The sequence below is a fragment of the Pristiophorus japonicus genome, chromosome 12 (assembly GCF_044704955.1).
Source record: "Pristiophorus japonicus isolate sPriJap1 chromosome 12, sPriJap1.hap1, whole genome shotgun sequence".
Taxonomy (NCBI): domain Eukaryota; kingdom Metazoa; phylum Chordata; class Chondrichthyes; family Pristiophoridae; genus Pristiophorus; species Pristiophorus japonicus.
This window is the reverse complement of record NC_091988.1, coordinates 88685062-88701588: the sequence shown is the minus strand read 5'-3', so window position 1 is coordinate 88701588 and position 16527 is coordinate 88685062. Positions and strand designations below refer to the sequence as shown.

At 43.6% G+C, this 16527-nt stretch overlaps 1 protein-coding gene across 1 annotated transcript in view; it reads left to right on the top strand.

Moving 5' to 3' along the window:
* Positions 1–16527, top strand: part of arl8ba (ADP-ribosylation factor-like 8Ba) — a 38384-nt gene that overhangs the window by 1673 nt on the left and 20184 nt on the right. Inside the window, exons 2-6 of the mRNA XM_070894952.1 lie at positions 2549–2629; positions 7184–7257; positions 10284–10377; positions 13288–13355; positions 15246–15316. Of these exons, the coding sequence (XP_070751053.1) occupies positions 2549–2629; positions 7184–7257; positions 10284–10377; positions 13288–13355; positions 15246–15316 (388 nt within the window). The remainder of the gene's footprint in view (positions 1–2548; positions 2630–7183; positions 7258–10283; positions 10378–13287; positions 13356–15245; positions 15317–16527) is intronic.

Here is a 16527-nt window from a genome sequence, read left to right as displayed (position 1 = left end):
CCTCACCACCCCCCCTTCATCCCTCTACTCTCTCCACCCCCCATCACCTCTTCACTCCACCCGCCCCTTCACCCTCACCCCCCCACAACTCCACCCCCCCTTCCTCTTCTCTCACCCCCCTTCTCCTCTTCTCTCCCACCCCCCTTCTCCTCTTCTCTCCACCCCCCTTCTCTCTTCTCACCACCCCCCCCCTTTCCTTCTCCCACCCCCCCTTCTCCTCTTCTCTCCACCCCCCCTTCTCCTCTTCTCTCCACCCCCCCTTCTCCTCTTCTCTCCACCCCCCCTTCTCCTCTTCTCTCCACCCCCCCTTCTCCTCTTCTCTCCTCCCCCCCTTCTCCTCTTCTCTCCTCCCCCCCTTCTCCTCTTCTCTCCTCCCCCCTTCTCCTCTTCTCTCCTCCCCCCTTCTCCTCTTCTCTCCTCCCCCTTCTCCTCTTCTCTCCTCCCCCCTTCTCCTCTTCTCTCCTCCCCCCTTCTCCTCTTCTCTCCTCCCCCCTTCTCCTCTTCTCTCCTCCCCCCTTCTCCTCTTCTCTCCTCCCCCCCTTCTCCTCTTCTCTCCTCCCCCCCTTCTCCTCTTCTCTCCTCCCCCCTTCTCCTCTTCTCTCCTCCCCCCCTTCTCCTCTTCTCTCCTCCCCCCCTTCTCCTCTTCTCTCCTCCCCCCCTTCTCCTCTTCTCTCCTCCCCCCCTTCTCCTCTTCTCTCCTCCCCCCTTCTCCTCTTCTCTCCTCCCCCCCTTCTCCTCTTCTCTCCTCCCCCCTTCTCCTCTTCTCTCCTCCCCCCCTTCTCCTCTTCTCTCCTCCCCCCCTTCTCCTCTTCTCTCCTCCCCCCCTTCTCCTCTTCTCTCCTCCCCCCCTTCTCCTCTCTTCTCTCCTCCCCCCCTTCTCCTCTTCTCTCCTCCCCCCTTCTCCCTCTTCTCTCCTCCCCCCCTTCTCCTCTTCCTCTCCTCCCCCCCTTCTCCTCTTCTCTCCTCCCCCCCTTCTCCTCTTCTCTCCTCCCCCCCTTCTCCTCTTCTCTCCTCCCCCCCTTCTCCTCTTCTCTCCTCCCCCCCTTCTCCTCTTCTCTCCTCCCCCCCTTCTCCTCTTCTCTCCTCCCCCCTTCTCCTCTTCTCTCCTTTTCCCCCCCTTCTCCTCTTCTCTCCTTTTCCCCCCCTTTCTCCTCTTCTCTCCTTTTCCCCCCCTTCTCCTCTTCTCTCCTTTCCCCCCCCCTTCTCCTCTTCTCTCCTTTCCCCCCCTTCTCCTCTTTCTCTCCTTTCCCCCCCTTCTCCTCTTCTCTCCTTTCCACCCCCTCTTCTCCTCTTCTCTCCTTCCCCCCCCCCCCCTTCCCTCCCCCCCCCCCCCCCCCCGACAGATAGAGACACACTGGGTGGGTGGGGGCCTCCCGGTGCTGCAGTGGGTAAGTAGAAAATGTTTTGTTTATTGATTTTATCATTTATTATTGATGGCTCTTTATTTGTAAAACTGAAGTGTTTAATGTTTGTAAACTTCCCTTTAAACCCCCCGCCCCCCCCAAATCCCTACCCCTGATTTGTAACCTATGCCTGATTTTCTAAAGTGTAGACAAGGTTTTTTTCTAGCGAACAAAAATCTTCACTTACTCTTCTAAGTTAGTTTGGAGTAAGTTTTCACTGCCGAAACTTTGAAAACAGATGTAAGTGGCTGGACACGCCCCCTTTGGGAAAAAAAAAAATTCTGTTCCAAACTGAAACTGTTCTAACTGACTAGAACTGGAGCAAACTAAATGCCGAGAATTTGAATTTCTAAGATACTCCGTTCTACACCAGTTGCTCCAAAAAATCAGGAGCAACTGAGGCCGAAACTTGGGCCCATTGTGTCAGGATGGTGCTATTCATAGAGAATATCAGGAGATATTTTTGGCCTTGTGGTTACATGTCATTTTGGATTTGTGCACTCTGGTGTGAGCTACTACAGTAATGACTAGGTTGTCCTCTGCTTGCAATACCCATGAAGCCATCTTCCCAAGGAAATTACAGGCTTAAATGGCCAGTCTTGAGATTGCCAAAAATATGACCGCATTAAGCATATCTCCTAATGAAGTATCGGCCCTGACTTACTTGTAGCACACTCGGTTTGGGTTACTTGACTCGAGACTTTGAGCACATAATCTAGGCTGATACCGGAGTGCTGCACTGTCTGAGGAGCTGTCTTTCGAATTAAGTGTTAAACCAAAGTTCCATCTGCCTACACAAGGTGGACTTAAAGATTCCATGCAGTATTTGAAGAGCATGGCTGTTCTCGTGGTGTTCTGACCTAAATCTTTCCCTCTGCTAACCCCACAAACAGATTACCTGATTGTTTATCAATGCTGTTTGTGGAACCTTGCTGTGTGCAAATTTGCTACATTTCCCGACCTTACAACATTGACTACAATTTGAAAGTACTTTATTGACTGGAAGACTTTGGGACATCCCAAGGATGTGAAAGTTCCTTGTCTTGACATAGGTATATGTGGTCAGAAATGTCTGTCATTGAACATCCTAAAAGTAAAAGCATTCAATCAGCAATGGATTTTAACTATTTCCTTTTTATTTCCAGTGTGGTCAGTTCAGTGAAGATATGATTCCAACTGTTGGCTTCAATATGAGAAAGGTCACCAAAGGCAATGTAACAATAAAGGTATGTAATGAAACTGGACATGCAGTAATGTACAGTCGTGTGGTGTTTGGTCTTTGAGTTATCAACATTTTATACATGGGACTGTAATTTGAAATGTTCAACACGTCTGTCTGCCTATACAACTCACTAAAAGAATTCATTGTTTGAAGTGCTTTGAGACAAGGCAACATGAGTGCTATATAAATTCAACTATCAGGTTATGGTGCAAACTGGATTTTTAAGCCTAAAATGCACAATTGTGACTCAATAGTTGAGATGATTCTGCACATTTTCGTCCTGTATGCAGCAAGGTAATGAAGTTAATTCAATAGCATTTCTTCAGATTCTTGACTGTACACAAAGTAGAATATTCAATTTTAAACTGGCATACAGCACAAAACAAACATAGTTTGAGACTTGCTACTGATAGAACATAAACAGGAACAAGAGTCGGCCATTTGGCCCCTCGAGCCTGTTCCGCCATTTAATAAGATCATAGTTGATCTGATCATGGACTCGGCTCCACTTCCCTGCTCCCATAATCCTTTATTCCCTTGCACAAAAATCTGTGTTTCTGCCTTAAATGTCAATGACCCAGCCTCCACAGCTCTCTGGAGCAGAGAATTCCACAGACTTATAACCCTCAGAAGAAATTCTTCCTCATCTCCATTTTAAATGGGCAGCCCCTTATTCTAAGGCTGCCCCCTAGTTTTAGTTTCCCCCGAGTGGAAGTATCCCTCTCTGCATCCACCTTCTGAGTCACTGTGCTTTCAGTGTATCTGTTTTTGGAAAAGAGGGAAGTACTTTCTGCCTGTTGGACTGTGGCGAGAACCTCGGTATTGACACTGGATGTTTGGAATCAGATGCCAGGGTCAAATGTTTTATTTAAAGATAATTTCTTGGATGTTAGTAGTAATCTTACAATACAGACAGCCACCACCCATTTCATAGAGTACTTCTGCCACTGTCTTTTTCGCTGCTCCAATTAATATTTTTATCAAACTAATTTTGCACTTCCTGGGCTGTCCCACCTGGTATGGCAGTATCTGCAAAATTGACCAATTTTTGTTTAGCTTCTGTATCCATGTTAATGCTAAAAATACATACAGGTTGACTGCCCCAATCCAGAACCCCACCCCCGGTACAGAACGATTCCCGGCCACCGGGTGGCACATGTGCAGAACTCCACCATGAACAAATTGAAGTCCTTCCTCGCTGCCGACTCCTGCAATCGCTGGCCTGAGCCTGCGATCCACCCCCCCCCCCCCCCCATGGGCTCTCTGCTGCACTCCCAGCCCCAAGTGAGCCAGCCAGCCCTGATATCCTCTTGCTCAGTACCTGTACCATCCAATTTATGACCACCCCTCATCCGGATAAGGGAGGTTTAACCTGTAGTCGTGGTTACAACACTGATCCTTGTGGCCCTTCATGCAGTTTTCTCTCACCCTGACATGACACAAATTTGAAGTGGAAAAATAGTAAGTTTTAGGAGGTAGAATGAAGAGAGGAATGTAGAAGATGCTGGCAATCACCCAGCCGGTCAGGTAGCATCTGTGGAGAGAGACAGTTAACGCTTGAGGTCGATGACCTTTCTTTGTAAAACTTAAAAAAAAAGACAACTGAGGTTCAGATATGCAAATCTTTAAAACTGGGCAAGTTGAGGCAGCTGTACTTTTACAAGAGGGCATCCAATGCAAGAGCCAAGAAGTAATGCTAATGCTATAAAATCATTAGCCATGCTACATTGGAATATTGTGTCCCGTTTTGGCACCCTATATTAGGAAGAATGTTGAGGATATGGAAATGATACAGAAGAGATTTACTAAGATGACACGAGGGGTGTGAAGTTTTAGTTTCTCATAACTGGAGAAACTGGAGATCTTTTCACGAACAGAGAAGGTTGTGTAGATTGGATAGAGGCATTCAAAACTGAGGTAAATGGGGAAAGGTCATTTCCACTGGCTGCCGAGTCATTAACTAGAGGGCATAAGCCTAACAGTCATCAACAGACACAGGGAGAGGGTGGCATTTTTGTTATGCAGGAGGTTATGTGGAAATCCTTGGTTGAACAGGATTTAAGTACAGAAATAAGCAAAAGCTAATTAACACATGCAAAAAATAATTAAAGACTAATGGAATGTTGTCTGAAGGGGGCTGGAATATAATGGGGTGGAAGTTGTTGCAGCTGTATAGAGCTCTGGTTAGACCCCACCTGTGGTACTGCATTTGTTTCTACACAAAGCAACTCCAAAAAAATATATTGGCCTTATTGGGCTGCAGGGCCAGAATAATACTGGGGCGAAAGGGTTAAATTACGAGGGCAGGTTGTATGGACTAGACTTGTATCCTCTTGAATGTAGCAAGTTAAAGGGTGATCTAATTGAGATGTTAAGATGGTTAAAGGATTTGATAGGGAGAAACTATTTCCTCTGGTGGGAGTCTCCAGAACAAGGACAGAACCTTGTAGGCCATTCAGGGGTGATGTCAGAAAGCACTTTATGAAAATGGTTGGAGAAATCTGGATCACTCTCTCAAAATGCTGTTGAGAAAAAGAACGTGGATTTATATAGCGCTTTTCACGCCCTCCAAATGTCCCAATGTACTTTACAGTCGATGAAGTACTTTTTAAAAATTGTAGTCAGTGTTCGAATGTAGGCAAGGTCAATAGAAATGTCAAAACTGGGATTGATAAATTTTTGCTAAGCAAGGCTCTTGAGTGATATAGCGCCAAGGCAGGGAGATGGAGTTGAGATACAGATCAGTGGGGGGGGAGGGGGAAGGAAAATTGGCCACTCTCTGCCACCTTCTAGAAGCTGTTCAAGGGCGGCATTGGCTAATTGTCCAGAGGAGTGGTGAGAGATCGCAACGGAGATGTGGCAAATGAGGGTTCAGGGCCCAGGGACAACAGGGGCCAGCCCACACAGCGATATGTGTGCGCACTAGGTCTGTGCATCAGAGCAGTCTCCAGTCGTCCTGGTTAACCCTTACCACTGGATAAAGGCCTAGCTCTGTCAAGCCTGTGTGGTGGCTGATGTGCAACGGTCACCATGTTTTTAAAAAAAAAAATCCAACGCATGGTCTCTTTCCACCCTTTCAATTGGAGTTCAGAACTGGAACATCGTGTCCTTCATTGAAACATCTGTGAACTAGTGTGGAAGTAAGTCATCCTTGTTCGAAGGACTGCCTATAATGAAGTGGAAAGTATTCATCACATTCCTGACTTGTGCCTTGTAGGCGGTGAAAGGCTTTGGCAAGTCAGGTGAGACACTTGCCACAGAATACCCAGCCTCAGACCTGATCATGTGGCCACAGCATTTATGTAGCTGGTCCAGTTAAGTTTTTTTGGTCAATGGTTCCCCAGGATGTTGATGGTGGGGGAATTAGACGACAGAATGCCATTGCTTGTCATGGGAAGGTGATTAGACTCGCTTGTTAGAGATGGTCAATGCCTGGCACTTGTGATGCTAATGTTACTTACAGCTTATCAGCCCAAGCCTAGATGTTATCCAGGTCTTGCTGCATGTGGGCATAGACTGCTTCATTATCTGAAGAATTGCATATGGAACTGAACACTCTGCAGTCATCAGCGACCATCCCCACTTCTGACCTCAGCACAAATGCTGCCTGACCTGCTGAGTATTTCCAGCACTGTTTTTATGACTAATTTTCACTGTCAAAAATGTCACTTAAAGCAAAGGTTACTATAAATCCACCCCCCCCCCCAAAAAAAAGTGTGTAAAATCTGCGAGAAAAATGTCACTTGCCCTCTTCCACCCTCCCTCCCCTATCAAGCACCTTGTTGATTCAATTTAGGTCCTGGATTTCCGTTGCACCTTCCATGGCCAGCAACTTGATAAAGCTTGTGCTAAATTTGCCTAGCAAGCTTAGGATTTCAATTTCCAGGAGTCATTATGACTTTCTTGAACAGAGGAACTTCTGGGATCAGCTCAGTGCTCGTTCTCCCTCCCTACCCCCACCATGCTTGCACGGGAATTTCTGCCTGCTTCTTGCCCGCCCTCAGTGTCTTGGGCTGCAAGTCCCAGCCAGGTGACCTGATGGGACAGTGGTCTGCTCCCTCCCATCCTGTCCATGCCTCATCCGCAGTCTCGTGTCTTCATGCTTCAGGCAAAAGGTGAAGGGTGGCAGCAAGCAGAGGGGTAAAACAAGAGTGTGGCAGGGATGAGAAAAGTGAAGAAATAGGAAGAGACTCGTGGAGGAGGAGAGCGCTAGGAAAAGTAATAAATGTCGTAGTGGGACTCCACTGAACAAACTGAGCTCTTGAGCAGTGCTGTGGCCCAGGGAATGAACAGTAAAAGAGGGACCCTCTTCGAAGGGGTGTGAGACACTTTGTGGTGGTTTTTTTATTACAACAAATATACAAATTGAAGTTGGGAGAGAAACCCTGTGATGCAGGGCATTTCTGACTGCTGGGAGTGAGGGCTGTGGCTCCTGTTGGGGCTTAGTAAGGCCCACATTATAAGACGACTGAGCACTGCCACTGGGGTGTATTAAATAGCAATTGTTCATGGAAATTTTTATATGTTGCTATCTATAATTGCTGTTTTATTTTAATAGATATGGGATATTGGTGGACAGCCAAGGTTTCGAAGTATGTGGGAACGTTATTGCAGAGGGGTCAATGCTGTTGTGTAAGTATATCTTGCAGTTGTGCCTCATCATTGCTGCAGAGAACAGTTGCATAAATATTAATTATGAAGGAGCCTTCACTGACTTCCAATCAGGAAACTGGTGCAAGGTATTGAGCACACTGGCTTTTAAATGTTGAAGGTTGTTTCCTCACATCCCTTGCCATTCTCTTTCCCCACCACACAGATGAAGGCTCTGTTGCACAGTTCCCTATGTACCAGTGTTCTGCTGATGGCTGTGGCTGATCTTTCTCAGCAATCACATGATGCCCTTTCAGCAGGAGGCCTGACCTTTCCTCCGCGTCTCACCGAATGCTTGATATTCCCCTTACACTTGAGTTGCTTTCGTCACTGTTCGCAGTAAGTCAGCGACCTGAAAGGTTAGCTCTTTTATTTTCTCCACAGAAGTTGCCTGGCCTGCGGAGTGTTTCCAGCATCTTCTGCTTTTATTTAATATAATTGGGTTTAAATTGAGTCTGACTGCTATAAACCTACTCTTCTCTGTTACCAACAACAACTTGTATTTATATAGCACCTTTTAATGTAGTAAAACATCCCAAAGCGCTGCATAGGAGTATTTTAAGACAAAACAAATACATTTGTCACAGCCACAAGAAATTACGGCAGATGAAGTAGGTAGGTTTTAAGGAGCATCTTAAATAACTTTTATTTATATAGCGCCTTTAATGTAGTAAAACGTTAAAGGGGATGGAAAGGTCCGGAAAGGCCTAAAACAAGTTTGGGCAGTCTCAACTCAGTTCGGCTCAGCGCAGAATCAAGAGCGCCCAAGCTGCCCATAGTTTATTAAACTGGCAGTGTCTTGTGCACAGGGTTGGCTGATGGTTACGTTTTCAATATCACTACTTGCATGTTTGGGGAAAGGCAGGATTTGACTCGAGCAATTATTCAACTTATTTAGAGCTTTAGAGGATTAATTGTGGTCCTACATCCTCCATTGGGCTGACCTAGAGTTTGAAAGATCAAATTGTGCCATGATTTGCTGTTTACATGGCTTTTGTCAACATATCCTCCCACTCTGGATATATCAGAACTTGATCTTTCTCTATTTGGGGAAATGTAGTGGTGCATTTTACTCAACCAGTGAACAGGACTTGTGAAGCTGTTGGCCCCTCCCACCTTGACACCAACTTTATTATATCCCAAATAAGTTTGTGTTCTCAAAACAGGCAGAACGTCACACACTCATGGAAAACTAGAGCACTAACCTCCTTGCACTACCCAAACTTAGATCGAAATGATTGACCAACATTTGCCAATTATCTGTAGCACAGCATACTTTGTAAATAAATTCTTACCAAATCACTTTTAAATAAGCAGTATAAATGGAATACTTGATGAAAAGATGGTGGATTTATATATTTTTTTCTCTCGTTTATTCCCATTGTCTCCTTTACTACTGAAAGCAGTGACTTGTGTTAAGGCATGAATTGTTGAGTGCCAATGACCTTCCGTTATCTAGTAGTGAATTTGGACTGACTATCGCTGGTTCACAGCAGAGATCAGGGATTGAACTGGAGGCTTTTATAGCATAGGTTCACTGCCAACAATGCAGCAGATTTATGTTGAACCATGGGTTCCATAACTATAATCAAATATTAATATTTTGATTTGTTTTCAAAATGGCCTTATTGCCAACAATTTGCATTTAACATAGTAAAATGTCCCACAGCATTTCACAGGAACATTATCAAACATGCAGTGAAAGAACACATGCCAGTTAGTTCCTATTTGTGTTCCGGCTGTGGGAGAGAACTGAAGCTTTGAGGTACTTCCCCATGTTAAAGAAATTGGTTCTTCAATTCTGCATTTATGTGCCCAGCAGTACTGTTGAAGTCATGTGTTTGCATCAACTGCATGATAAATTCAAATGGTGCTACTACTACTAAAGGGGCTGAGACCCATTGATGAAGTGGTTTTCAAGGAAAATTGCCAGATAAAGTTTTCTGGCTGAACAACCCACCACATTCATATAGTCTGGACAAAGTGATTTTTCACTTGCTGTCCTAAACCAGTGTTGAAATTGTTGGCTAGCCACAGGTGTGGCTTTGGAGACACCAGTTAAGCCACATGCACTAATTTCAGAACGTGCCTTAGGTACACTTGCATTATATGGATAAATGCGCAAATAAATCTGGAATTAAAAAGCGAATGTGAGTAAGGGTGACCATGAAACTACAGGATTGTTGCAAAAACCAGCTAGTTCACTAATGTCCTTTTAGGGAAGGAAATCTGCCAGCCTTAACCAGTCACACTGACTCCAGACCCACAGCAATGTGGCTGACTCTTAACTGCCCTCTGAAATGGCCTCACAATTCATTCAGTTGTACCAAACCACTACAACAGTCACTGGGAGTAACTTCACCACACGGACTGCAGTGGTTCAAGAAGGCAGCTCACTGCCATCTTTCTGGCAATTTGGGATGGGTAATAAATGCTGGCCTTGCCAGTGAAGTCCACATCCCAGGAATGACTAAATTTGTGTATATTTACATCACAAACATCTAACACCATTCAGTAACCAAGGATGTAAAGCAATTGATCAAATCAGTTGCATGCTCTGCTTTGCCAACATTTTACCAACAAACGCACAAAATACACTGCTGTGTGGATGAGTATTGAGATCACATGCCCAACAATAACATTTCTAATCAGATGCAGTTGGCCACATTTGAATTTCCAATAATCCACGAGGCTAGTAATGTATTGGATACAACTATGCTAAACAGGCCTGCATCCACTGGACCATAGCTTTAAAAATGCACATGGTTTAGAAGCTGCCCTGCAACCTGAGTACAGTGGTTCCACAGCAGTGGGAAATGTTGTAGAACTACTTCCTGAAACAGCTTTATAATATGAATACATCAGCACTCCCATGGACCTCAGTGTCAGATTGCAGAGTTAAAGAAACAGGAAAATGGGTTGTGCCATTAAATCACACATGGCTTAACCAAAACCTAGTGATTAACTTTGTGTGCCATAAACACTCTGCACGGTCTTTCCTTTTAAAGTTACATGGTGGATGCTGCAGACCGTGATAAAATAGAGGCCTCTCGAAACGAGCTTCACAACCTGCTAGACAAACCACAGCTGCAAGGAATCCCTGTGAGTACTTCATACTATTACTACATTCAAGTAGGATTCCCATTCTATGCTTGTTTTGTGTTTTGCACTTTTTATTTTTAAGCTTTGCGCACCAGATATATTTAAATCTAAATTTGTAGCCTGGGAGGAAAGTACAATACTACATTTTAAAAATATACAGAAGTATAATTTGAAATGTCAAAACTGCTTCTAGCAACTTGAACTGCTGCAGTCTCGTGTATTTAAGAAGGTGGCTTACCAGCACCACCTCGAGGGCAATTGGGGATGGGCAATAAATGCTGGCCTTGTCAGCGACTCTCATCCTAGAACTAAGAAAATAAACAAACGGAACAGGTTGTGGTTTGGTCAGATATATGGAAGGTGCTGACATTTGAATGAACTGCTCCAACTTTGCATTTAATCTGAAATGGTTGCAGTACATCTTGGGTACAGCAGAGGGTGCCATGTCTGAGGTTTTTAAATGAGTAGTGGTTTCTTGTTTCCACTTTGAATATTCAACATTTGAACAATATTGCAGTGGCTGATTTGTCTTTGTTTCGGACCCTACTTACTGATTTCATGGGGGCCCTATGATCATATAAAATTGCTTGACTTTTGATTGTGAGCACAGGCCCATTCCACTTCTGTTCAACTCCAGTGATTTGGTATGTGTCTGTTTTACTGCAGTGACTTTTGTTTGTGCAAATTGGTTGTAGTTGCAATTCAGGCTCCAGAGTTGCACATTTGATGTCAGAGCTAAGTGTGAGTAACATACTTCAACTTGGCAGCAGCCACTGGTCCACTTGAACTGCTTGAGGGGGAGATTGTGCATGGCCACAGTTAGCGCTGTAGTAAAGCAGACCGTTTGCCTTTACCATTTGTAATGTCTGTCATTTTCAATGGAGCAAGTCCCTACTCAGCCATATGTTGTCTTTTGATACAGGAAGAAAGTATTTAGGAGACTCTTGATTTCTGGGATCAGAGGGTTGTCCTATGAGGAGAGATTGAGTAGATTGGGCCTATGTCTCTGAAGTTTAGAAGAATGAAAGGTGATCTCATTCAAACAAAATTCTGAGGGGGTTGATAGTTGCTGAGGTGGCTGGAGAGTCTAGAACCAGGGGGTGTATTCTCAAGGTAAGGGGTTGGTCTTTTAAGACTGATGAGTAATTTCTTCACTCGGGATGTGAAATCTTTGGAATTCTCTGCCCCAGAGGGCTCTGGATGTTGAGTCGTTAAATATTTTCAAGGCTGAGATATAGATTTTTGGAGTCTAGGAATCAAGGAATATGAAGATCGGGTGGGAAAGTGGAGTTGAGGTCTAAGATCAGCCACAATCTTGTTGAATGGCGGAGCTGGCTCAAGGGGTCGTATGGCCGCCTCCTGCTCATAATTATTTACTTGTGTATACAACAGAGCCAGGACCGAGTTTAAAAGGGATGATTGAAAGCTTGAGCTAAAAGATGAGCTTTGAGATGGTTTACCAAAGGCAAATGAACTGTAAATTTGTATACGGGATTCTGGTCATGTTGTTTTGCAACTTTAATTCCTGTATTGCCTCCAAGGGTTTATGTGGATATTTTAACATTCTGCCCATAATTAACAGATTGATCTACATCCCCTGCAAACTTGTTAGATTAATTTGAACCCAAGGCTTCTTGTGATAAACTGAAGAAATCCTTGATCAGTTAGCAAGGCCACAAGTGAATGCTGTGTATCCTTCATTGATGAATGTCACTTTTTTAAAAATTGTGTATTCTGCTGATTTGTGGAATAACCAATGCTAATTTTTAAACTCTCCAAGGCCAGGAAGGAAAGTGCTTTTCTGGCATGCCTAAATTTCTAAATCTTTTGTCCTGTGCATTCGAGACACGCAGTGGGTGACTGGGTCCAAGTGTCCTGCCAATACCACTCTAGTGGTCTCTTCTAAAACCTCGTGGCCAGCTGCCAACCTCTGCTGGCCTGGCATTGTACAGCAGGTATTGCTTTGTGCTGGTGGGAGTGCTTTCTCCTGAGGATACCCTAGCAGGTGTCCGAACCTGAACTCTGAAAATGTGCTACTGGATGGTGATGCTTATTATTGTGGACTGGGACCTCTTCTTGTGCAATGAGTTACATTGTTGGCGTCAGTCCTGTTCCTAATGCACGTAATTCAATTATGCTTCATTACAAACTCCTATTGATTTAGCACCTTGCTCACAGGTCACAAGGACAAGTTGATGTGGGAAATGGAAATGTCGCACAAGTGTTTTGGTGGGGGGGATATTCAGAGACTGATGCAAGGCATTGTACAGAAGGCACTGACAGCAGTGCAGGATATGGACACTAGGCACACTATTTGCTATGGAGAGAGAGATATGCTAAATAGGCCGAAGTAATCGGGTAGCCACTTTCAGTGTGATTCCACTTTTTTATGTAGCCTTTGTTCCTGAATTAATACCTGTAAAATATACTGATGAAATTCTGATGCAAGTATAGTATCTAATAATACTGAACAAATGCAGCTGCCATTAGCTGGGGAAAACCCACAGTACAACTGCTGTTCACACAAATGTAAGCAATGTTGAGTATTAACACTTGGGATAGAAGTGCTTTGAATTCATACCCAATGTTTAGATTTTGTGTCTCTAATAAAAGAAACAACATTTTTGCACATTTATAAAGTAAGCAATCTTATCCTCTATACAGTTGAGGTTTGCTGTTTTCTAAAGGGGTGGGAGAAAGTTAACAGTGACCTACTGTCCCTTTAAGAAATGTGTCCTTGTGCAAGCAATTTAGTTAGGTGATCTTCCACTTGTGAAAGACCTCCCTGTAATTATGAACAAATTGCTTAAAGTGCTAGTGCTCCTTCAATGAAAGCTACCTCTGAGATAAGAGATGAATATGTATCCTCAATCACAATCTATTGGTTAATATTTTTATTTATCTTTTCAGGTCCTAGTTCTTGGAAATAAGAGAGATCTTCCCAATGCTCTGGATGAAAAACAGCTTATTGAAAAAATGTAAGTCATTGTTCTAGATAACCGCACACTTTCTTTTTAGATTAGTTCTCGCCAGTGTTGCAAAGAATTTGTGACGGTATTAATGGTATTGGGAAATAAAAACTGAAATATTGAATTTCAACATTTGCAACTTCCATTTTTTTTTAGTATAGCTGATGAAAATGCTGCCAAGAATATAGAAACTGAGTGCCTCAATTACACCAGTACTTTCATTGAGGTCATGAACAGCCACTTGTGATTTTATATGGTGCCTTTAAAGGATGGGAATAAAGCTTTACATTGGAGTTGTGTACTCCACTACTGGGAATACTTCCAAAGGTTGCTTGTGTTTCCAAATTGTGTAAATGTCAATGGATGGTCGGTTTCAATCTCGAGGCTTGGTCTCATGCTTGAGAACTGATCCTGGAAGAAAGGGCAGTGCTATTGGGAGACCAGAGTTCAGTTTGCATTTGACAATTATGTGCATGAGATCACAGTATTGGATTCACAACCCCTCAGACACTCAGCTACTGACCATGCCAACTCAAAGGGTTGAGATTAAGTTGTCGGTGCTGGCTCTGACATGACTAACTTCAGACCAGCTGATGGAGAACTAGCCTTGGCAGAGAAGCACATCTGTTGGGGATCTGGGCATTTTTGGGTTATAAGGGACTGAGTATTTTAAAGATGTTGGGCAACACATTTCCTGCTTTTGTATCTGGTGTTAATAGGCCTCAACTTTTGGCTGAAGTGCATGAACTCAAATGCTGGTCACTGCATTTCCTTAATCTTACTACATCGTGTTGTGCTTTGCTTTGATTATTGGGGAGCTATGGTGAAGCGAGTTCTTTGATCCTGCAAAAAAATGTCGACTCCACACTGGTCATTGGGATCTTGCTACCTGGATTGTGGCACTGATTTTGTAGCCAACTGCAGGGGATTTGACCCCAACAGAAATGGGGCACAGACACTCATTGTGACCCTGTTTTTCTTGGAGCAGCATTATTGGCACTTGGTCTGACAATGCCATGGAATTGTAGTTTTACAATGAGTTTTTTCAAACAAAACAGTCTCACTCCAACAGCCTGACACCAATTTTCATAGGGAGAGTGCATCCTTTACAATATGATTTTGTTTTCTCTGCATTGCCTCAGTTAACCTTGAATGTAGAACATCGCTTTCCAGATATAAATGCATCAAACCAGCTTGGTGAAGGCTAAAATAGCTAATCTAACTTTTTTATTTTATTTTTTAAATATTAAGGAAATGCTACACAGTGCAAGATTTAAAATTGATATCTACTGGCTGATTAGTCAGTTATTCTCCCAGCTCCTTCTGGTAAGCACTTGCAGTGACCTTCTCTTGTCCCAACATGTCGGCCATTCTAGTGGCATTGCTGCGTTTATGTTCCTGGGCATCCCAGGGAGCTAAGCCAATCACTGAATCTTATTTTGCACTTCAATTCCCTTGAAGATTGGGCAGTTGGGTAAAGAACAATAACAGATTCTTGAGTGAATAAATGTGATGGAATGCTAATGAGAAGGTTAACGTACATTGGAATTTCTTAGCTGGCCATTTTCATGCACGTTGGTCAGATGTTAGACAATCCATTTTTAAAATAAAATATGGCAGTTGGCCGTTTACTAGTTTAATTTTGTTGAAGACTGTTATCTTTCGCGAGCATTCGTTTCCTTAATCTTTACCACAACACGTTGCATTTTGCTTTGGTTATTGGAGAACTATGGTAGAGAATATTTGCAGTATGGAAGTAACTTGCTGGCTGACATTTCAGTGATCTGGTGTTTTGTTCCATCCTTTTGATAAACTATATATACTTCATACTGCAGAATGTTTAATTTTTTTCCCGAAGAATGAATTTGATTTTGTACTTTTAATTGCTTTGTGTTGTAGGAATTTGGCTGCTATCCAGGACCGAGAAATCTGCTGCTATTCAATTTCATGCAAAGAAAAGGATAACATAGGTAGGCAAAGATTCTACAATTTCTCTATCAATTAACACTCAATTTGGAAATGTCACTCAAAGGAAGGAAGGAGGGAGACACTACGTCATTATAGACCTATCAGTTGTGGGATATTACTGGAATCTCGTGTACAAAGTGACTGACTACTTGAACAAGTAATAGCTGAACAAAGTCGCTATGGATTTGTGACTGGTTGGTCACCTCTGATTAATCTAGTTGAATCCAAAGTGGCAGGGTCTTGTTTAAGACTACAGATCAGGTGTGATACCACCAGGGCCTGATCTATTTTAGTTGGAAGCCTGAGCGGAGGAGCTGTGGCAGCTTCGCCATCAGGCCAAACCTATTGGGAGCAGGGTTGTGAGCCGGAAGAGGCCGAGGCAGGTAAGTTTTTTTTTTTTACTTTTTATTTTGAGTGTCCTTGTGGGCCAGGAGCAGCAGGAAGACTTCTCCAGGCTCCAACAGGAAGCTTGGACCTCCCCTCCCTAATCACATCCCTCACGTATAATCTGACAGCGGGGCCTGATCCCGTGGGTCCCTAACTGCAGCCTCCTGCTACCCGAATATCTGCTCCTAAGTGCTGGCCAGGCAGTGGATCTGGAGTCAGAAAACTTAGGGAAATAAAGATCAGGATTTTATATCCATAGAAAATTTGAATACTCTTTATAGATTTAATTGACTCTTCATATCTGATGCGATCCTAATCAAAACTATGAAACCACAACAACTGACCTGACGTATGTAGTGCATGCATTGGCTATTAAAAGTAATAGATGAATAATAATCACTACATAGACATGGGAACAGGAGTGGCCATTCAACCCCTTGAGCCTGTTCAACAATTCAATTAGATCATGGCTGATCTGTCCTTGAGCATTTACCCACCTTTGTTTCATATCCCCTGATGCCTTTGCTGAACAAAAATCTAGCGATTGCAGCCTTGAAAATTTCAATTGACCCCCAACATCTACAGTTTTTTGGAGGGGGAGAGGGAGTTCCAGATTTCCACTACTTTGTGTTGAGAGAGTGCTGCCTGATTGCATTCTTAAATGATCTGGCTTTAATTTTCGTGGCGCTGTTCTCGTGACGCACCAAAATTTGTGTTGATTAAGCCATATTCTGTCTCGCTTCAGAAAGCTGGGAGTCTTGGCAACCTTCTCCAGTTTGCATCACAAGACTGCTGTTAAACTTCAGAGCAAAGTGATTAAAGCATC